Here is a 22,219-nt window from a genome sequence, read left to right on the forward strand (position 1 = left end):
GCACCCCGGAGGCCAAGCTGAGTGACACCTGGACAGGTGCTCCAGGCTACAAACACATTCTGCAGCTAGCACCACAAGCTGTGTTCGAGAATGTGAAACACCAGGTTCAGCTGGTTTTACAAAAATATCCTCAGTCTGCTGCTAATAGACAACTGGAGGAACTCAGTGCTGCCCACTACAGACTCCTCAGATTAGCACTGCTTAAAAATTAATAAAATGGTTTATTTTATATATACATATGTTCCAAAAATTTTATACAGTTAAAATATCAAATTAGTGATCTGGTAACAATACTGTTCAAAATAATCTCTTTTGTATGAACATTAAAATACACGTTTTTAAAAGCGTTTCCTTTTAGTGCTTCCAAAGCACAGCGTGTGCCAAGGCCACCTGAAGAATCTCCGTCCTCCTCACAGGATGAAAGAGAACTCAAGTCGGGGACCTGGGAAGCCTCAGGTGCACTTTCATAATGTCTGCAGACAAAACAGAAGAGAGTCTGAGGTAGATTGTTTAGTGACCATCAGGTGGTAACAGTCACAGGGCTGTCTTTAGCTTTCATTAACACAATAGCAGTTTCTTTACTCTCAATCTACACTGAATCTCAAGTTTAAAGGCATGGCTAGCAGTTCTTGGGAACAAGACCCTTGTCTCTGTGGTGGCAACATGCAATTTTACCAGTGCAGGTGTTTCTGGGAGGGTTTTTTTGGGAACACACGGGCTCTCTCCACGATGCAGACAGTGTGTGCATTTGACAGTGCCCCATTTTAGTGCAACCTGCTGCCTATAGCACGTAAATGTCTAATGACAGCGTTCAAATGAGTAAATTCTCATCACCTGCAGGAGGGGCAGCAATGGTTATTTTCTTCCGCCTGTTGAGCAAAGAGCACCCTCCACAGGAAAAAGCCACACCTTTCATAGCAAATCCTTAAGGTTATAGCCCAGCTTCTGCTGAATCAGGCTCTTAAAGTTAAAGCTCCACTGCTTCTTCTCAGACTGTGACAGTAAAACCACTTGACTGCCGAGATGGTGAGGGCAGCAGCTACATCCTCTTCCACTCTTCTGTGGCACAGCAAACTCATTCCTGGTCCACACTCGTCTGGCTGGTACATTATTATCTACTGTTGACATGATTAACTCTGTTGGGTGGGCTGGTGAAATCTAGTTCCTCTAGTATTCTCTCTAAGTGTTGTATTAAGACCCGCTTTTTAAACCTGCAGAAGAGAAGCAGAGCAATATAAATTTCTTCTTCCAAAAATACAGTTGAACAACTCAAGAATAACCAGCCATGACAAACTGTATTAGCGGAGGCTCCCTGTTTCCAGCAGGGAAGAGCTTGCTTTATTTCTGGCATTAGAATGGCTAGAAAATCTAATTGAATACATCTGGCCCTCCCCAACCCCCTCATATTTTGAGTTGGTCTTTAATAGCAACCCGTTACTTCTCTAATTCATATTTAAACTTTGCATAAAGACCACTTCTACATAAAAATGTAATGGTAGTTTGACCACTAAAACAATTATAATTTAAATATGTCAAACCAGAAAAATCAAAATACTAGCACTGATAAAGTTTATTATGTACTACCCTGATCTAAATTAATATTTAATTATGACTGTGAGTAATTTTTATCTATACAAACCTTGCTGCCTCCTTGATAGCAAATTCAATGAAATACTTCTGAATTTCCATAGGTCCTTGCACCTCCTCAAGAAGAGAAAATATTTTTTCATAATCTAAAAGAAAGAGAAAAATTCAACCATGTATTAAAAATGAATGTTGCAGATGCAATTTCAGAAAATCTCAAGAGCCAAAAAGGAAAAAATAAGTCCAGTTTCATGTATCTCTGCATGATAAAACACATAAGGCAAGAAAACCACCTGCATTAGCTTTAAGAGCAGAACACAGGTGATAGAATAATTTAATGTAATACTGATGGCCTGAGAATTCAAATGTGGTACCAAAGATTAAGTTTCTCTTTAAAGAGCAGCAGCTAGGAACATTCATCCTCAGAAAATGCAGGATGGGTAGAGAGAAGCCTCCCATTCCCATGATCACAGTTAACATGCACAGGGCCACCAAACCCTGATCTGGCCTGGAGCCATCATTTCTGAAAGCAGAGGTTGCCATCAGATCTCTGGAAAGACAAATTGTCAACCCTTAGTGTGAGCACAACACAACTGTTCCATTGGGAAAAGGTAAATATGTCCACTGCAAAAGAACAAACTGGACACGTTAAATTGGAAACAAATTTAAAGCCAGCATTGTTTCACTATTTCCCATAACTGACTCTGCTATGAATACATTTATGGTGCTGTGACCAAGAGTCTGCTCAGAATGATGCAGTAGGCAGAGGAAGCATAAATGGTCAGACCTCTGAACAAACATACATATTCAAGCCACTAACAATTTAGCTTCTTTCTTTGACTGCTTGAATTCTGCAGCAAGACAGGTAGCTCACACTGAACACACAGTTTCACTCTACATCACCATTTACTAGGCATGAATTTGGTAGAAAACTGGATGAGCCTACCTTTTTTTTTTTTTTTGCAGGATGACACTTTTAATCTTCAGTTCTTAAGAGTTTGCAACTCTTAAAGTGTTTCATCACTAATTAGTTGCACAAAATTAAAAAAAAAAGCCACTCTGCTATAAATTGTTACTACTCCCTTTCAAGCATATTCCAAGATGCACCCTTTGTGCAAGAGATGTGCCTTTGCCCTGAAAAGGGAGTTTTGATGGACATAGAGCAATAAGTACATTTTGTGTGCACCGGAGCAGTGCAGCCTAAGGCAGAGCATTCAGTCTCATTAGAACACTGGTAACAAAACCAATGCCTCTGAAAGGTGCTGCTTTCACAGGGCACCTCTTACACCAGTTAACCTGTCTTCGAGGGCTAACAGGGTGACTTGGCACTGAACATCCCAAGCAGAAATCTAAACTTCAACTCACCTCCCCAGAATTTCCTCCATTTTTTCCCCTCTCCATTGCTCATCTATGAGCAACCAGAAATTACTCAAAATCTGAAGTTGTGTGTATATTGAAAATAGTTCCTTCCTTCCAGGCAAGTCTTCTCTCTCACACCACATGTCTTACATACTACTAAAATAAAGAAAGCCAAATAACTTACTTCTTCCAGGTTTGCGAACCTCTTTCATCACTTTAATTTTGATGTCAGCATTGCTTCCCTCCAACATGGTAGGTGTTATTTTAAATGAATTTGGCACAGATTCAGAAGTAGACTCCATGGCCCGCTTTTGGTCATCTCCACTCACACTGTAATTCAGAGGTCCTCGAACAAGTGCGTTGGTACCAGGTTTATGATCCAGCCCATCTTCACTTAAACAATTGAATTCAACAGGTAAGGAGTCTAAGTCGTTGGGTAACATCTCATCCTCTCCCACAGCAGCTGGAACCACAGGAGCCATTTGCACAGGTAAGCCATCAATTTGCTTCTCCACTGACTGACAATTTTCTGCTTTCTTCTCTCCATTGCCATCTTGGACAACACTGTTACTGGTATCTACAAGTGAAAAATACATACCTTACTGGTGCATCAGTGCAGCACCAAAAGAACCAAACAGAAGTAGTTCTGCATCCTTTCTGTCTGAAGTGCTGTGTAGCAATCTGACAGCGCTGGACAACACTCCAATACTTTTATTCAACTGTGGGTGTGACCATGGGAATACTTTCCCTTTGGACTGCTACATCTCCTATCACTACTGTGAAACCACCATGTTCTGTATTCCTAGTGTAATGTCATGACTCCCAGGTGAACTCATGTCTTCCCTCTCTTCCCCAAACCCAGCTAATGGAGTTTTCTTCTGACTCCATTTGCTGCGATAGGTGGGAATGAAAATTCCTATTTTTAGAAACAAAACAACCGTACTTTAACTTTCCTTCTTTACCACAGAACACACAAAGAAAAACTAAAAGCGGATCTGAGATACTTTCTAAACCTGATCTGAGATACTTTCTATTTCTGAACATTTTTTTTTTCAACTTCAGATTTCATTAGCTATAGCGGCAGCCTGTTCATCTTGGCCAACAAAAAACCCACTCCTACACAACAGCAAAACACAGACGCGGCGGCAGAACCTCTTCCCTTCCTCCCCAGATCCACCCAAGCTGCTGTACCACAGCTCAGTGTACCTTTATTTGCTGGGACACCCTTGAGGCTCAGGGAGGAGGGGGAGCCAGGAGCAGCAGGTGGCCCTTTGCCACCCACGTGGTTGGTGACGACGGGCGGTGACTGCGGGCGCCGCAGCAGGGGGGACATGCTGCGCCGCCGCTTCAGCGACGCCGGCGTGTTGGGCTCCCCGGGACGCTTGATCTTGTTCTGGGGCCCAGCCACAAACTCGTCAGCTTCATCTATCATCATACCCTGAAAAAAAAAAGTAATTATTTAAGTAGCTGTACCGAACAGTGACTGTTTCACCAATCCACTGATGAGCTGAGTGCCTCTGTGTTCGGACTCAAGTGGCTTTCAGAACACCTGACAGCTCTCAGAACAGAGATACCACCCAAAGTAACCAGAGAGGCCAGTGCCACTCTGTGAAGCAGCACAATTCCATACACATTCCTCTTGGACCACATGGGAAACACCCCTCCTTTCCACAGGCTGCACAAGTTAGCAATATATTGTAGTTGTGGGGGAGAAATTGTGCTCACGAATTATTTCAAGCTGCATTAAATATAAAGGCACAGTAGGCAGCCAGGCCCCTCCTACCTTCTTGTCCTGTTTAAATGGATTGCCAAATGTATGGAGTCTTTTTGGTTGATCTGGGTCAATTTCCCGAAGAGGTGAAGGCATCATTTTCAGGTATTCCTGGTAATTTCCCATTTGAGCAACAGGGACACTATGAAGGCAGTCTGCAACAGAAAAGAGACCTCAATTTAGTCTTAAAATTAAGGCAATGCAAACTTCACACCTCAATTTCAAGTGTTAGCATTTAAGAACCAGAACTGATTATTTCTTTTGACTACAGAGAACAAGCTGAAGACTACAATTGTGGAAATAAGCCTGGCAAGAGCTGAGCTTAATTGGCAGAGGCATAAAAAATAAGCAAGTTTAATTTCTATGCTGACAACAGCATCTTTAGACCACCAGCACCCCACAAAAAACAAAGCAAGCTCCACTCTGCCTTAAGCCCCCATTGCTTTATAACAAATGGTAAATGCGAACACTCTCCCATGAAACTTATTTTTAAATTTCAAAGCAAGCATGACATCTTGCATGACAGAAGGCAAAGATTTCCTTCCTTCCCCTTCAGAGTTAAGAAAAGGACACTGTCTGACTCAGCAAGAGATGCAATGGCCATGTCTGCTCCCACACCAGAGACAAAAACCACTACCTTAAGGAACTAAACAAATAGCTATATTCTCTTCAAACAATTAATGAAGAACTGTGACTCCTTACCTTCATCCTGCCCCAAGATGAGCCTGTGTGTTTTCAGAAGATTAGTTCTCATTCTAGTTAGCTGGTCTAGAAGACTGCGACGAGGAATATCATATGCATTTCTGAATGCCTGTGGCTTCAAATCCTAGTTTTGTAACAAAACAAGTAATTTCAGTTAATTCATCAATTCTCACGCATGGAGAAATTCCACTATGAACTCTAATAACATTAACTTTTAAAAGATATTCTTAAGTAACTTTAGAGTTTCATAACTGGCTACAAGCTCAGTGGCTGTCTTTCCAACATGACCTTATTCAGCATTAGCGCTTTCAGCTCCATTAAGAGTAAGCACATTAATTCATGGATGAACAACAATAGCTGTCTTTTGCAGAGATTGGCACTTAGAACACAGTAATTTTCATTTACCACCACAGGATTTTCAAACAGTGTCCCAAAAATCAAGTGCCAAAAACCTGCATTTACTCTTCTCCCTCTGTGCCTATGCTGTACTTATCATGGTTCAGCAAAGGTACTTCCTTCTACACTAAGTCCATAAAAGTTACCCTTTTAAAACAGATAAGACCAATTGCTTAGTCATGCAGGACCACAGTGATGTTTACCTTGTTTAAAAGTCCTATGTGGAATCCAGCAAATTCTTTAACATTCATTTCCGACAGTCTCAGAGGAGATTCCCCAGTGATCCCTTGCAGCAGCTGTTTAAAATCCCTACTGTGTACCAAGGAGAGGCCACTGGAGTGATTTTTCACTTTTATTCCAATTTCTTGTGGAACTTTCTTACCCACTGAACCTATTATCCGTTCCGATTCTATTTTTGTCTAAAATGGAATCATACCATGAGTTAAAGAATCAGCAGGCATTGCACATTTCCAGTACAAAACACACAGTACATTAGCAGAATAAAACTAAAAATTTAGTACCTTACTACCTACCCAGGGATATACTGGATTACATAGACTAGGTCTTAAGCATAAAGAAATCCTAATGCACTAGCATATGGAAAAATATTTAGCCAGTGTATCTAAATTTATATGCCAGTAGGAGGTCTGTGAATATCCCTCATTTTGCTGCAACTCTGACTCTCTTGTGTCCCTGAAGAACCATTTTTAAAGGGAAAGAAAAAACAAAATGGAAGGTAGGATGCCTTAGGTTACAATGAAGTTGCATCTAAAACAATAGTATTATTCAGATATAGTAATATAATTTCAGTTTATTTTTTAAGCAATCTATGAACTTAGGTTTGTCCTGTATGTTTGTATCAACATTAAGAGAGAAAAGTTGTAAAAGAAATCTGTTTTATGAGTACATTTCTAAAAATGTATCACTTCTCCAATTAGAGCAGATTTCTTTTTACAGCTACAGAGAATTTTACTGTATTAAGCTCTAACTGTATTCAGAGTTTAAGTTTTTTTTTCCCAACAGCAATACCTCCAAAGAAAAAAAACAAACACCCAACCAACCAAAACCCCAAACCCACTGTGATTGCAAGCCACTTCCCCCAGATCTCCTCTTCTGCAGAGTTTGCTTCATTATCTGTGGGAAACTGAATTTAAGGACAGCAGGAGCACAGCAGAATTCTGGAATTGCCTGTGCCTATACAGGAGTTTAGAATGCATTCCACACATTCAAACTGTTCCATGTGCTGAGAACGTCTGAGAGAGCCACTGCAGCCATCTCGGGTCAGTCCAGCTCCACAGTGCAGATAAATCATATGAATTTGCATATCATTAGATTACCAAAATACCACAGGAAGTTTTATGTCTAGTAGATTCTCAGTCATTCAGAGGCTCTGGGATGTATTTTGTGCATTCTTTAAGGCGGAGGATTTTTTTTCTTTGTAATTTTAAAGGCTGCACTGCTTCCTCACTGCCTTCTAGATATTTGAACTGCTGTTTCAAGAGCCCCTCATGCTAAGGAGGAAGAACTTCCAGGCCCTTACACCTGGAATGGCAGTCTTAGCAAAAAGATATGTAAGGAGTATTTCCCACCAGGTCACACTTAACACACAGAAAGACTTTTGTCCTGAAGGAAACAGGAAGCTCAGCTGTAAAGCTTGAACTGTGATTTTACTCCCCACGGACAAGAACACACTTTTTTTTCTTTTGGAAAATACACATTGCCAAGGAACACATGTAATTAGAAGGCAAGCCTCTGACTTCAGCTGTGAAGAACAATGGCAAGAGCAGCCATAAAACCAATTAGTGATTATCTTTGGAGTTTAAAGTCTAGCAGATATTTAAAATACAGCTGAAGACGTTTCATTTACATTCCTCTCCACCACTTACAGAAGGCACATTCACTGGCTACAGAACCACACTGGATTCATCCGTATTTGTAGTGGAAATGCTCACCAATCTTCAATTACAACATATGATGCACACCCATATGAACTCCCACAGGGATTAACTGCTTTATAATGAGATTACCACAAACTAAATAATCAACGCACTTCTAATTGCAAAGGTTTCATCAATACTACCTGTTGGCTGAGTTTTTTAAGGTAAGAGATAACACTGTAACTAAGTCCACAATCTAAATTATCTGATATCAGATTTGGAGCTCCCATCATCCTTAGGGCTTTCTTTAATGGCTATAAGGAAAACAAAATACACAATAGTAAGAGAATAAGTATTTAAAAAAGAAATTTATAAGCTCAATTATAGGAAGCTAAGGCACATAGATTAGTGCTCTAGCTTTTCCACTTTTGGCCACTAAAATTCAAGCCTATTCAGATAACATGTGACATGAGTTTGGTGTCTAACTAGCTCACAATGGACATTATGCCACATCACCAAGATACCACACAGCGTGGTGCCACTGGCAATTTCCACTCAAAGGCTCAGGTCCAGAATAGCCGGGATGATGCAAGTCCATATTGAGGTGCATTGTCCAAGCTACATGTAAAAAGTGACTCAGTGCCTCCCTCCACCCTTTATTTGGCCCAGTCAATATCAGCTTCCCAAGTTCTAGCACTTCACCCACATTAACAAAAAACCTAATCTGAATTTTCCTTATCCAGTTACAAAAATAATGCCAAATTTGGTTTCTCTAAATGTTCTGAAGTACTTTTGATAAAAATAGTTTAATATTCAATGATCAGAAGACACATTTATTAAATACTTAAGATATTAACATAGCTACTACTACTCCTCAGTAATTCTACCAATTTATTTTTAAATTCTTAAAAATGTTTCCTCTAATCTACATACCTCTGAAAGGCAAAATGTTAACTACCTAAAATGCCATCATAATTACGTAAAAAAAATTACTAGGAAGAGGTATGATGCAAAGGACTCTGGTCACACCAGCCATTATACCCCGGAGGATGAGATGAGAAGAGGAACATACCAGTAAGTAGTAAGGAGGCATTGTTTTTAAGTAGTTGTCAAAAGCCTGTCGCCACTTCAGATTTGGCTTAAGTTTGTGAACCTTAAACAAGTCATCTGCAACAAGGAAAACAACAAAAGAAGGTGTCATTTATACAGTCCTAGACCTTTAGCTTTGTCCAAAATAGCATGTTCCAGGCTTCCCCCCGTTTTCTACCCCCTCCTACCTCCCAATGGGGCTTCCCCCCAAAAACTGCTCTTAACCTGAGGTGTGAAGGATTGGGAATCCCCAGTCCTAGCTGCAGTAGGCAATCCAGAGCAAGTCCCCATTACAAGCAAACTTACAAAGTACACCAGACTTAAACACTGCACACCACTACCAGCAGCAAGGAAGGTGCAACAGATCCACCTATTAAGAGTTTCACCTCCCTTGCCTTTCTCTTGCACATCAGGTAGTCCCTGTATCTGATTAAACCAAACAACATTAATTTGGTTCAATTTCCATTTTCAAACCAGCTTTCTTCTGTTCAACCTGCATGATGAATTCTGGTCTCCAGTAAAACTATTATTTGGCATCAAAGGGAAAGAATAAAAAACAGTTCAATCAGGGCATCCTTCTGGCCAGTTTTGCTGGACTTGCTGCCATCAGCAGCAGCTGCACCTGGCAGACAAGGGGTTACCTCCAGCCACACCACCTGCCTCATGCCAGGGCAGCAAAGTCTCCCATAGGTATAGACAACAGACAGAAATCAGCTACAAAACCTGCTGTCCTTTAAGAGGGGGGCAACCAGACGTTGCTTTCCTTTGGTTAGTGTTTTAGAAGCACTTTGCTCACTCCAGGTGTGCACCTGGCTGTTTAGGAATGGCTGAGGTAAAGCTTGGGCTTATTTGCTGTGCACACTATATACTGTGATCTCTACAACAAATACAGTATCCTGCAATTCATCATTTGAAATTATATATTATCCACTGAAATAAAGGTTCTTCTTAGTAGGATAGTAGCATGCTGACAAAGTGAGGCTAATGGAAGGATATGCAGTTCTGGAGAAAGGGATGTCCAAAAATTAAGTGGGGAGAGCTGCAGGAGACAGAGATGCACAGAAGGTGTGCAAAAGACAGATGCAGCAAGGAAATTGTTTTCTCCACATTGAGTTTTCAGGAAGACATATTTGGAGAAGAAAATCCGATTTGCATAGTACTGTGCACAAACTGAACAGATGTTATGATACTACCTCCCAAGTTCTCATAGACAAACCACACTCAATTACAAGTATTTTCCAATCTAAATGAATTCTGGATTACATAAAAAAACCGTACTACAGATGCTACTTCTCTTCCCTGGCCTGAAGAAAGTGGGCTGGAGTTGGAGAGGACAAATTAAAATTCAATTTAAAATCTCAATATACTTCAAGTTTAGCACTATTAACAAAAGAATCCTGGGATGATATCATGACATATGGCAAATACAAAATAACATCCATTCTTATCTCACAGACCTATTATCTTTTTGCAGCAAAATGCAAGTTAAACTACACTCTTCTCAAAATTCAACATAAAAACAAAAAAAGAAAAACTTAAGCAACATATTCAGTATTACAGTATGTCCTAATATTTTACAGTCTATGTATGAGTTGGTTGAGTACCCCTCAAGCCCCTTAATCAGCACTTGATTATAGTGTCTCAGTTGGTGCACTGTGAGGCTGTACCAGTAAGAACACACAGGCACAGTGACATGGCACTGCCACTCCTCAGCTCAGCCAGCTGGGGTCCCAATCCACATCACAGCTCTACTCCCAGACATCAAATGAAAAAGCACCTCCCTGATCTCTGCTATCCTAGCTTCAGCTTTTTAAAATCAGAGTCTCCCCACAGCACTAACTCACTGCAGGAACTGCCACCCTCTCAAACACAGCCACAAGTTTCAAAGAGAACTTCACCATCAGTATCTTACCTGCCTCTACCTCAAGAGTTTGAGACACACACTGTCAGCAGACTGCAACACAGGCACTTGGAAGGCACTTTTCCCCTTGTGCCCCGGGCTGCACATGGTGATTTATACAAATAAGCTAACTAACAGTAATTCAGTTAACTATGTCTTTCACAGATTAAACCCTAAACTTTTGCAGATAAAAATCAAGCAGTACTGAAAAAAATCCTTACATAGTTTAGTTTTACTTCTACCTAATTATTTGCACATACTCATTTCTGTACAGTCCACTTAATGCAGAATTCTTTTTACTTCTGAACTCTGAGGGAGTTAAAAAGCACTGCATAATTGGGACCATGGTATTAAAACTCATCAGGAACAGGCTGCAAGCTGCTACAACTCAAGGGATCAGGTCAAGCCACACAGACCAGTTAACTGAAAACTGTATTGCAAAGTCTTTATCCACTTCAGATGAATGTACAAAACAACCAAATTGTGACAAACAGGACAATAATACACACTTTTAACACTCAGTACCACAGAAAGGGGCTGGATGCACCTTTTAAGATCAGTGAATAGTGAAAAAAAGAGCATGAGAGAGAGGAGAGTCAGCAGGTAATTTAAGTAGTTCAGCTGGAGCCTAAATTACAGCAGTTCATGCATCATGTAACCCAAAGTAAAACTTTAGAACTTTTTTTTTTAATTACCACCCACATTAAATTCCACCAGAGAAAGTACACACCGTTCCCTGTTGACTCCTGTAATTCTCCTCATTATGCACTGAGATACCTCCTCTGTTCTAGGTAGTAGATTCATGATTTTACATTCACAGAAAACAGTAACCTTCCCTACAAACAAACCATCTAGCCAAAAATAAGGCACAGCAACGAGGAACAGCATCCATCATTACCTCAGGCATTGTGTCACTGTTTCCCCACTGATACAAAAGGTATCAAAATGTATTTAGCTGTCCCTCCCAGAGCCACAGCATGCTGTGTTCACACTGGTGAAAACATAGCCCTTAAGTTTCCAGAATACAAAATAATCACTTGCAGGTTCTCTCACAGAGCCTGTAAAAGCATCAAAGGAAACTATCCACGCTGCAGTCCTTCACAGGCAGACATGTTCTAAATGCTCATCCTGTTGCATACTTAGACCCACAGAAAAAGGGTATTTAACCACCTTCTCAAGGCATTTCCTGCATGGCTGTTTCACTGCTGCTTCTGCTGACACTCACAATGAAGTCACTCCTACTGCCCAGCAGTGCTTGCCCTCCCACCCGTGCTGCTAAAAGGAGCCAAGGAAAAATCTGAGGCAAGGAAGAAGCATTTGGAAATACACCTCATCTTTACTTAGCTCTCCCTAAAACCCCTCCTTCAACTTCTGCTTCATGAACTTGGCCATACAAACGCCAGAACAGTACCTGAAGTACAACAGCTTTGCAACAATCCCTCAGGAGGAAATTTCATCTGTGGGCCAAGCATTCAGCATTGAAGCACATCAGCATCTGCCTGTGAAAAGCTCTGCCTTCAGCAGCCTCCCACTGAACAGAAAGAACTGCACTCCACCTCCTCAGTTCTGGGAGCAAACTACCATCATGCTAATCAGGACTTGTCTTGAGCTTTCTGAAAGCAAACTGGAGCTGCTCATCCCACATTATCCATCACTGCTGTAAATGGACTAGAGACCAGTGGTTTTGTCAGCCAACCAAACACAGAGCATGTGTCCATTAACACACGAGTCCATTAGCTTCAATGTTTTATCAAGTCCTATCAATTGGCTCCTTTCCCTTACAAAGCTTCTGAATGCAGGCTCTGTAAGTTAAAAGACAGGAGAAGCTACTGCATTCCCAAATCCACTCTTGCAGAAACCAAGACATAAAATCACCAAACATATAGGATGTGGTACAATTTACCTCCTTCAGCCACGGACCATTACAACTTGTTTCTGTTTGCTCAAGCATCACCTGCAAGCTGTCTCATGCCTACCTATCTTACCTGTTTTTAGGGCTTTTTTACACTGAAAGAGAATTAAAACTTAGCCTGCTCAGGAATGCAGGAGGAAAACAAAAATGGAAGCAAAAAAAATTATAAATCCTTAATCATCTTACTATGTATTTTTAAGGTTGAACAAATTTGAGAATACAGTAAAAATATACAGTTGTAAAGTGGTTTTGTCTCTGAAAGTCACCAGAAGGAACAGAGGTAGATTATCCATGGTACTGTCCCAACCAGTCCTCCAACACAATATTCTACCAGTAGGGCAGGAGCCACTAGAACCACACTGATGCACCAGTATGGGAGGCAGTGGCTGAATGGAGCAGACTTCTGGTCTTGGGAGTTCTCACATCCTTTTAAATCTGGGTGAGAGTAATGAAAAATTGGTTTTACACATTCAAATCGGTCCTCTGCTGAACCATAAGAATCCACTATTAGCATGTATGAAGGGGGAAACAATTCCTACCTACCTACAGAGTCAAATACAGAGTCAGTATTGCTAAAAACATCTACAAATAATTTACCAGGTATGCTGCTTATCATCTCACTCATCTTCCATACTGCTAAGTAAACAAGGACCCAGATGTACTTTGGTGTTGAAGGTATATTCCACAGAACTTAATTCTACCATGACTTAGAGACCAAGGATAAACCAAGTCCTGGATGGAGATCTGAAGGTAACACTGTGTGTGTTTGTATGAACAATATGGAATGTATGGGATTTGTGCCTCCAAGAAAACATCCACTTTACAACTCAGGCAATGTGGAAACTCTGCATTTTCCTTTGAAGAGCCTTTAGAAATGTAAGAAATGGATTACCAGGTGAGTAAACTGCAGAACAGCACTACACACACTGGAAAGCGCCTTTCCTCAAAGAAAAGGAAGAGCTTTATACCCCTGTAAAAAGTGAGGCAGGGGGAAGACAAGAGCTTGCCAGGGAAGACACAGCAGAACTGCAAATGTCAACATCAAAATGAACAGGGAAGTTAATTTAGGATCAGAGATGGCTTTTCATCTAGTGGATCTGCTGCAGTATTTCAGGAACGACAAAGCCACCGAAACTCTCATCCTGCTTGCACACTTTGGGACAATTATCAGGTTACACAGATAACTATAAAAGACACATTATCAGCAAGCACAATTTCTTATTTTTTTGGTTATGACCAGGATTATGAAAAAAAAATTCCTGAATTGTGTTCTGATTTTTTTTTTCCTAGAAACAAATAGAAAAATCCTGTGTAAGACAGTAAGACTCAATTCTCTTGGTCACTGTTGTTCTGTATCACTAAACACAAAACACCCACAAAAACCAGAACAAAAAAGCCTTACAGCATCTGCAACTGAAAGGGTTAGTGGCACCTTGGAAACTCCTCTCTGCCATTACGTTTATGCCAGATCCCTACCAACCAAAATTACTGCGGCAGTTGCTCACACAGCACATTTTCATATCATCTTTCTTTAGAAAGTAATTTCATTGTGGGAGTAAAAAAACAAAAGCAAAATCTCGTCCTTAGGGTAGGAAAGAAATGCAGACTGTTTCACTGCTCAATTCCTTCTTACTGCTCTAAACTGCATTAGGGAATTCCCTCTTCCCAACACCCGTGACAAACACTGCATCTCATCTTCCTGTAAAAAATAAGCTGCTACAAGAGCAACTGCAAAACCTGGATACACCACACCCTAAATGAGGGAAAAGAATGGAGGTTGACGCTTACTCCAGGTTAAGGAAGAGGCTACGTGTCTAGGAGGTGAACAGCATCAAACATGCACTGGAAGCAGGTAGCTCTCCTCCTCTGCTGGAGAGAAAAAAAGGGAGAGGGGGTATGAAAATCCTCTCCTCCCAAAGTACGTTAAAAGAGTTTGCAACATTCTCTACTCTCTGATCTCCATTATTTTATAATGTCTCAAACTAAGGCAGAACACCAACCATTATTGTTTTGTTTTTACTCTGAAGCAGCTGCACTGGTAGCCCAGTACAGATGTGTTACCTACCTAACAATGGAAGTAAAACGGGGTAGTTGTAAGGCATCACAAAGAGGTTTACACAGGTTAAAGTAGTGCTTGCTTTTAAATACCCAAACGGGTGGCCAAGTTCGCTGTATTTTCCACTGCTACTCACAAATACCTGACAAAGAATAAGAGAGATCACTGTATTAGAATAAAGAACATGAAGAATATTAAGCATGGGGCATCTAAAAATTCAAATCAATCTGAATCCAACTGCATTAAGACAGTAAATTATCAAGCTCGGACAAATCTGAACACATCAGGGTGAGTATGGACTTACATTCCCCAGTCACAAAACATTTAGTGCACACCCAGCAAGTGTGGAAATGCTCTTCACAGAATAATCTTTACTACCTCAGTGAAACTACTGTGAAGTGATGCCCTGAAGAGTTTTTGAAATTATTCAAAATAGATATGGGGACATCTGTTGAAGGAATGTTAAATAAATAAGCTATTTGAAATAAGTCTTCTGACTCAAAAATAGCACGACTAATATTTACAACACTGTTAAAAAGAAATGTAAGATGTTTTTAAGCATATAAATTAAATAAAACAGTCAACAACCACTCAAGAAATGTCTTGATTATGCCCAGTGCCAACTGGCAATCCTTAAAATTTACTTTATTTTTTTAAGCACACATAGATGAGGGTCTTAACCCTGGAAAGCAATACATGCAAACAATATTTCAACAGGATAAAAATGGTAGATGTTCTTTACTGAGGCTAGCAAAATAACCCACATCTAAGTCAAAAATAGTTTTCCTTGGAAAAAAATAAACCTTGCAGCAAATAGCAAATGGTTTTCCTCTGTTTTTTCAGGGCATAAGGAACTGGGTTTGTTACATGGTTTCTATGACAATGAGCCTATTTCTCTGATTTGTAAGGGTCTGATGCATAGCTGGGAGAAGAAAAGCAGTTTTTTAAAAAAGCAGAGTAATTTTAGTAACTCAAGCAAATAATGTACCTGTGAATGTTTGAAGAACATTTCTGAAATTTTTTTTAAAGTAACTTTAGCTTTTCTTCTGAAAATGCATGTCGTATTTTCAACTAAGTCGTAGTATTTATTAGGGATACAAAAACAAGACACCTCCAAATTCACCTTTCCAGCTGAAGTAGCATACTAAGCAGACCCCAGTGTACACATTAGGCTAACATTTAAAAGAACACCACCAACAAGGGAGTCTGATCTTACAGAGGACATAAAGTTATAAAAAATTACAAAAGGAACATGTGCCAAAGGATTTCAGCAACAGCACTTTGACCTCTTCAATGCCAATCTAGTCAACAGGATCAACAGCTTTCATTCAATTCCCATCAGCAGCTTCAACCATCTAGTGAAAATCATTTGCAGCTGTTCATTAGGTAACATGATGGAAACTAGTGCTGGGTTTTCACTGTAAGCAAATGGAAGCCTGCAGAGAATTTCAATTTAGCCAAAAATGGAACCTGGGGGGCATATTTCTTAGCAAAATGACATGGACCTAGAAAGATAATTAAATGAGATTACAAAGCCTGTGGAAGGAACACTCAATTCTGACTCTTGATAATTCTCTTAGAAAGGAGGTAAGTGAAACCTTGACATGTTTCTTCTCTTCTGGTGCAGAATTTGAACCAGACCCCAATTCTCCAGGCTTGCAAAGACTGAAGTACCTCAAATCACCCATTACATTTCTAGAATCAAATAAAGGGGAAGTACCTGCCAGCAGGTATGGGGAGACTTTCGTTCCAAGATGTACTGGGTGAGGGGTGAAGGCTCAAGCTCATACTTGTCAAAAGGAAGCTTGTCTATAACCATGGGCTCACAATCCACACAGGAGAACCTCACCACGGGGTGAGCTGTGCGTGGAGGCTGAAAGGGGGGAAAAGGGTATCAGTTTTCATATATTTATGGTAAACAAACCAATTCTGTTAAAAACATCCTTAAGTAGGTATTTCACCATCCTACACGTCTTAAAACATTCAGTTTCTATAGTATTCCTTCAAAGAGAATAAAATACAAGTTCCCACAACAGAATATAGATTAACTAAATATTTATCTAACTGAAAAAAAACGCTCACACACTGATACATTCTTCCCACCAGGAGAAAAATATGGTTAATATGCCACTATTTATCTTTATGTTAGAAGCCTTCACATCAATCAAGCTTCAACAATACAGATGGGTTTAAAGGAAACTTCAACTCTTCTTCCCAGCTTGAAGTTCACAGAAAAACAGCTGTGAGATGGCACTCAATTCACAAAGAATTCTCTACAAGTATTTATCCTTTTTTTTCCCCCTCCCCCTCTTTAATCAGGAGGTGAGAACAAGGGGAATGGACAGACAGTACCTTGTGCACTTGCAAAGTGCAGGAACAGAACATGCCTAACAAAACAGAGATATTTAGAAAGGCTAGTAAGGCATGCCAAATATATCATCGCTTCAGTAAGAAAAGGAGAAATTAATACTGTTTTCTCCTCATTTTCTGCAGGGACTAGCTCTTCTGTTTCAGTTTTAATTCTTCCTACTAGTAAAAGAAGAGTCTCCACATAAAGTAATACTAAGGAAAAAAACCATGGTTGATCATCTTTCCAAAACAAATACTCCTTCTTCCATGTAAATGAATTTTATAAAGCTTTGATTAAAATTTAATAGGCTCACTATGATTTGTGGTATGTGAAGTAACTTACAGCTCATTTTTATAATCTTTAAAAACCATTCAGCAAATTAACCATACACATGAAGTGAACATTATGGATACAACAAATATCACAGGTTGCAGTATCCACATTAGATTACACGACTCTTGAAAAACAGTTTTAACCTTTTCAATCAAAGTCACATCATATTATAAATAGAGAAAGTAAAAACTATTCTATCCATCCATTATCAATTTTCAGTCTGTTCAACTATTAGTGTAGAATCCTTTTTTTTTCAGTTCTTATTTTACTTACCAGTGTTGGTGAATTCTGATCAGGCCAAAAAGATTCTGGGATTGGCCAGTGCCCCACAGGAACACCCGTTTTAGGGTTAGGTCGTACATAAATGAGTTTATGACAACTATGCCACGGCTGAGAAGCAAATGAATTGATGGGCCTGGATGAATCAACAAGTCCATCTAAAATTTAAACAAAGCAAAATAACAAACAAAAAGAAAATGAAAAGCTACATGCATGTATTTGTCTGCTAGCAAAATTTCTGTATTAGCAGCCAGTAAGGCATTTCATTACTCTTGTTCCAAAGACATACAGATCTTTACATCAGACACTGAAATAACCTATGCATCCAGATGTATCACAGAATCATCCGAGAAATAAATACAGTATTTGCCCTGATCTCCTTTCTGCTCCTGTGGCACAGCCATTACACAGTGAGTGCAGCGAGGCATACGCACGTATTATGGAAAATGTATTTGCTTAAGCTCAGTGTCTGAGCTCCCACAGGCACCACCAAGCTACTGCTGCTGGTTTTGCTGCACCTGCAAAGGTTGAGAATTGGCATTTTCATCTTTACATGGGCTTCAATTCTCAGTGACTGATGCTGCCACTACTGTAAACTCAAAGAGGAGCAAAGTTTCTTGGAGAGGTTGGACCCATCTTGCAGGAGGCAGCTTTTGCCACATTTTTAATTACAATTCACAGACCACTTAAACCCCACAGCCTGCTGCAAAGGCCAGCATTCCCTACCAGTCCAGCAGCACAGACACCCCTGCACACTGAGAACAAAGAACTCATCTGTTCTAGTTTTCAAAGACTGCTCTTCAAAGCAAACAGTAAAGCAGAGATCACCCACTTAATCTTCCTTGTTTCATAAAAATTTTACACTACTGGTTTTCCTTGCTTTAGAGAACTGGCCAGTAATATTGCAGAAAACACATTCCAGTGCCACATCAGTTTGGTTTCTCGGCATTATAAAAACAGTGATTTTTGCTGTTTGGGTAAATCCTATTGTATTTCTCTCTAATTTAGGACTTCCCCAATTCCCATAGAGATGAGAAGTCCTGATATTTTTATACATTCATATCCACAGTCCATTACCATTCAAATGTGACAAAAATTAACACTTCCCCTCCTCCCCACAATTTCACCACCAATTGTTTTGCCACATAGGAGAGAACATTTGGGCCAGCAGAGACATGGGAATTTGCTGCTGTGCTGGACAGCACAGCATTATAAGAAGGCCTTCTTTCAATAAGCAAAAGGAGAAAACAAACAGAAAAAGCTGATTCCAGAATGAAAGCAGGAATAAAGTCGGCTTTGCTGGAATGTTCAGGTGATGCTAAAAGCTATTATGTTTTCTGGTATTCCAGGATCCTGACTTCCTAAACTGGAACTGGTCAGCCCTCTCCTCTCCTCTCCCTTGAAGCCATGAACTTGTGCAAATCTGAAGATCAGCTTCTCATTTAGAGTACACTTTCCTCTTTCCTCTCACGCACTTGACTCACAGGGAACAAAGTAATTCCTAGTTTTTAGCACAGTTTTTCATTCCCAGCTAAGACCATTCACCTGAAACTTTTTTTACTTTTCTGTGATCAATTAGCTGAATGAAAATGTACAGAAAATTAAGTATTGAGATTGCTTCAGATATGTTTAAATACACTACTGCTAGATTTAATTATTTTAAGTACAGTCTTGACAACACCGTAATTCAAATTTAAATGCTTCCTGCAAGCATTCACTTCCCTCAGCCATCCAAAAAGAGGTAAAAGGAGTGACACAGAGCCAGGCAGCAGTAGATGATCCATACAAGCATGTGCAGACATATGGCATCATTTAACTTATACAAGTGTTAGCTTGATTCTTGCTAAGGTGCATCCTGTACACTACAGGGAAAAGGTGGCAGGAAGGACATGGAAGACAGGATAAGGATATCTACAAACAAACAAAACATTTTGCCTTAAACCTAAGGAGCAGGGGGGAAAAAAAAACAACAATCACTGTACCTTCTCCAATAGGAGCTGGGTCTGGTCCTGACTTCTCAAAGTTAATAACAACTCCACTTTGGACTTTTTGAACTAAAGATTCTAAACACTGATTCAACATTCTTTGTGTCCGAACGCAGTACGAACGACCTATGCAAGAGAGAAATTACACGGGGATACAGAAAAGCAAATTTTGAGTAATCTCAGTTAAGAAGGGTATTTTATTACCTATGTCACACTGCCAAGGCTTGCAATTTTATCCAAAATAACAGCAACAAACTCTATACAAGTTTATGTAAAAGGCAAAGTACTTTGCAAATGCAATACAACCAAGAAAAAGCACCAAAGCCCCACAACCTGCTGAGATTCTATTTGTTACTAAAATGACGTCATTAAGGCTTCATCAGGCTGGACCAAGGCCAAGTTTATAGAGGCCCTTAGGAAGGCCTGATTTCACCAAGACTATATAATCTATCTGCTTTTGTCTACCCAAACCTCCTCCTCCCACACAACAATTTCTCCAAGCACCAATTAAAAAAAATTCTAATCAACGTATCAAGCAATAGGCTCCAGAATTAATTTTTTAAAGATTAAATTTAGCTTATCAGCCCCACAGTAGAATTAATATCTTAGTAATAGCAGTCCTGCCCAATTAAACTATTAAATTAAAAAAAAAAAAATTAAAAACTCCTCCCAATGAGCAAAGCCAACCTCCAGAATAACCAAAGAAATTTTCCAAAACCTCCTACTGCATTTAGAAAATGCTCTCATGTCTATATCTGAAATAAGAATAAGTTCTATTGTGCTACTGGAATCCAAGAAAGCACCACATGGATTCACATGGACACAGAGCAATCCAGAGAAAACAGGAAGAGGTGAAGGTGAAAAAGGAAAATAAATATTTCAAGGCAAATGCCAAACATGAAGCAAAGCAAAAAAGCATCCAGTTACCTCCTGTAACCTCACACATCTGTGTGATAGCAGATTCATCAGTAGGCACACTCCCAAGCTGCTCTGGTTCAGCAGATGCAGCTCCTGGCAAACGCAGTACCAGAGCAAACAGCCTTTGATCCCAACGGAATGGTTCTTTGGTTAGTTCACTTCCAGGCAAAGGAGAATTCAATGGAAGATGAAGCTGGTAAAAAAAGATTTAAGAACATTTTCCAGTATTTGACAAACCAGCTAAAAACATCGTATCCAAATTCATTCATCTGTCTGTAAAAGAGCCTGTTTCTCTCCAACCCACTAATTTATCTGAAGTTCTCATCTCAAAACCCTTACAGACTATGAATTTAGGGGCTGGGTACTCACAAGATAGCTGGTTTCTATTCTCCATAAAAACAGGTCAATGATGAAGTACAATTAGCAGGAAAAAAAACTATTAATATGCATCTCACCACAGCACCAACTTGCATAATCGTAACTTGAAAGAACTTAATGCAAGCTTACCTCCTCTTGGACTCCAGCTGTATTTGTCAGTTTGTTTCCATCTGTGATGGTAATCAAAATAGATGGCTCCAAAAAGAATGGATTCCTTCCCTACAGACAAAAGCACAACAATGGCAAAAGCAACCTTAACACACAGGCTTAGAGGTTTGTATTTTCGTCACTATAAAATAAACAGTAAGATAAGCAATCTTTCAAAATAATCCTGTAATTTTTTAAATAGATGTGGAGCCACACAGAACTACACAGAATGGGCTAATCCCGTGTGTCTGCAGTTGGGGAATTTATACTCTCCTTCTTTATATTTCAGTAAGGGAAAAAAAAAAAAAAAAAAAAAAATCAGCATTTTCCAGGGTCTTTTGAGTAGACATAGTAAGAAAAGAGCTCCCAGTTCAAGCTCTTACACAGAGTTATCCAACATTTAAAAAAAAAGTTAAATGCAAAGACAAACCTGAACCACCAAAATCCCTCACCAACTACAATTTAAAAAACATAGAAATATAAAAGACAAAAGACTATAAATAAATCTTACCTGTCCATAATTGTCTATTCCAGACACTAATCTATTGAGATTTAACAAGTCAAACGATGACCTGAGTGCCTGACCAAGGGTTGTTAGTCCTGAAGCCTGAAGGTTTTTCAGTTCATTCATGAATGTTGCATGGTTCTCCTTCCATCCAGCCTGTTACATAAAACAAAAAAAGCTTATTAGTTATTCTAGCAGCAAACTGCAATCAACTGCAAGCTGGCATTTATCTCTCTTCCCAACAAAAATTAATTCTATTCCTGATTAATGGATGCACTGCACCATTTACATGCTGCACACACCTAATCCAGGTATGCACAGCTTGATGTGAAACATGGTTACACCTACAGTGGGAGGCTCAAGAAACACACACACTGCCAAGCAATGGAAAAACTTTGTATTACCATGAAAATCGCTGTAGAGATGATACTGTTAATAGTAGTATTTGGATTTAGCATGTGAGTGTTTTTTTAGGAGAAACTGCCAAGTTTGGAAATCAGAAATGCAGCTGCCAAAGTAACAGCAAAGGTAAAACCAAGATAAAAGCAGCATAATGTCACTGCCTCTTCTGGCTTATACCTGTTCCCTTTTAGTCCTTTTTTCCATAAATTAAGTCTGTAAGGAAAAAAAAAAAGGAGTGGCTGCCTATGCCTATTTAACCCTATATAAGAGTTAAAT

The 22,219-nt window shown here is 39.7% G+C and overlaps 1 protein-coding gene across 12 annotated transcripts in view; it reads right to left on the reverse strand.

Moving 5' to 3' along the window:
- Positions 1-207: 207 nt before the first annotated feature.
- The window catches only part of LOC134049912 (integrator complex subunit 6-like), a 39,640-nt gene continuing 17,628 nt past the window's right edge, over positions 208-22,219 (reverse strand). Inside the window, exons 3-19 of one of the 12 annotated variants that reach the window (XR_009933643.1) lie at positions 21,548-21,697; positions 21,019-21,108; positions 20,521-20,704; positions 19,591-19,719; positions 17,603-17,766; positions 16,367-16,519; positions 14,656-14,788; positions 8,762-8,856; positions 7,893-8,003; positions 6,016-6,231; positions 5,417-5,540; positions 4,727-4,869; positions 4,150-4,381; positions 3,128-3,520; positions 1,640-1,733; positions 910-1,211; positions 208-473 (exon numbers count right to left, since the gene is read on the reverse strand). Coding sequence is in view for 8 of the 12 variants with exons in the window: in XM_062502661.1 (XP_062358645.1) it covers positions 1,112-1,211; positions 1,640-1,733; positions 3,128-3,520; positions 4,138-4,381; positions 4,727-4,869; positions 5,417-5,540; positions 6,016-6,231; positions 7,893-8,003; positions 8,762-8,856; positions 14,656-14,788; positions 16,367-16,519; positions 17,603-17,766; positions 19,591-19,719; positions 20,521-20,704; positions 21,019-21,108; positions 21,548-21,697 (2,523 nt within the window). In the remaining 4 variants the exon portion in view is untranslated. Of the gene's footprint in view, positions 1,212-1,639; positions 1,734-3,127; positions 3,521-4,137; positions 4,382-4,726; positions 4,870-5,416; positions 5,541-6,015; positions 6,232-7,892; positions 8,004-8,071; positions 8,308-8,761; positions 8,857-14,378; positions 14,460-14,655; positions 14,789-16,366; positions 16,520-17,602; positions 17,767-19,590; positions 19,720-20,520; positions 20,705-21,018; positions 21,109-21,547; positions 21,698-22,219 lie in introns of those variants that run through there. The other 11 variants (XR_009933642.1, XM_062502660.1, XM_062502661.1 and 8 more) reach the window with 11 other exon arrangements.

This window comes from Cinclus cinclus, chromosome 15 (assembly GCF_963662255.1).
Source record: "Cinclus cinclus chromosome 15, bCinCin1.1, whole genome shotgun sequence".
In the NCBI taxonomy this organism is placed as follows: domain Eukaryota; kingdom Metazoa; phylum Chordata; class Aves; order Passeriformes; family Cinclidae; genus Cinclus; species Cinclus cinclus.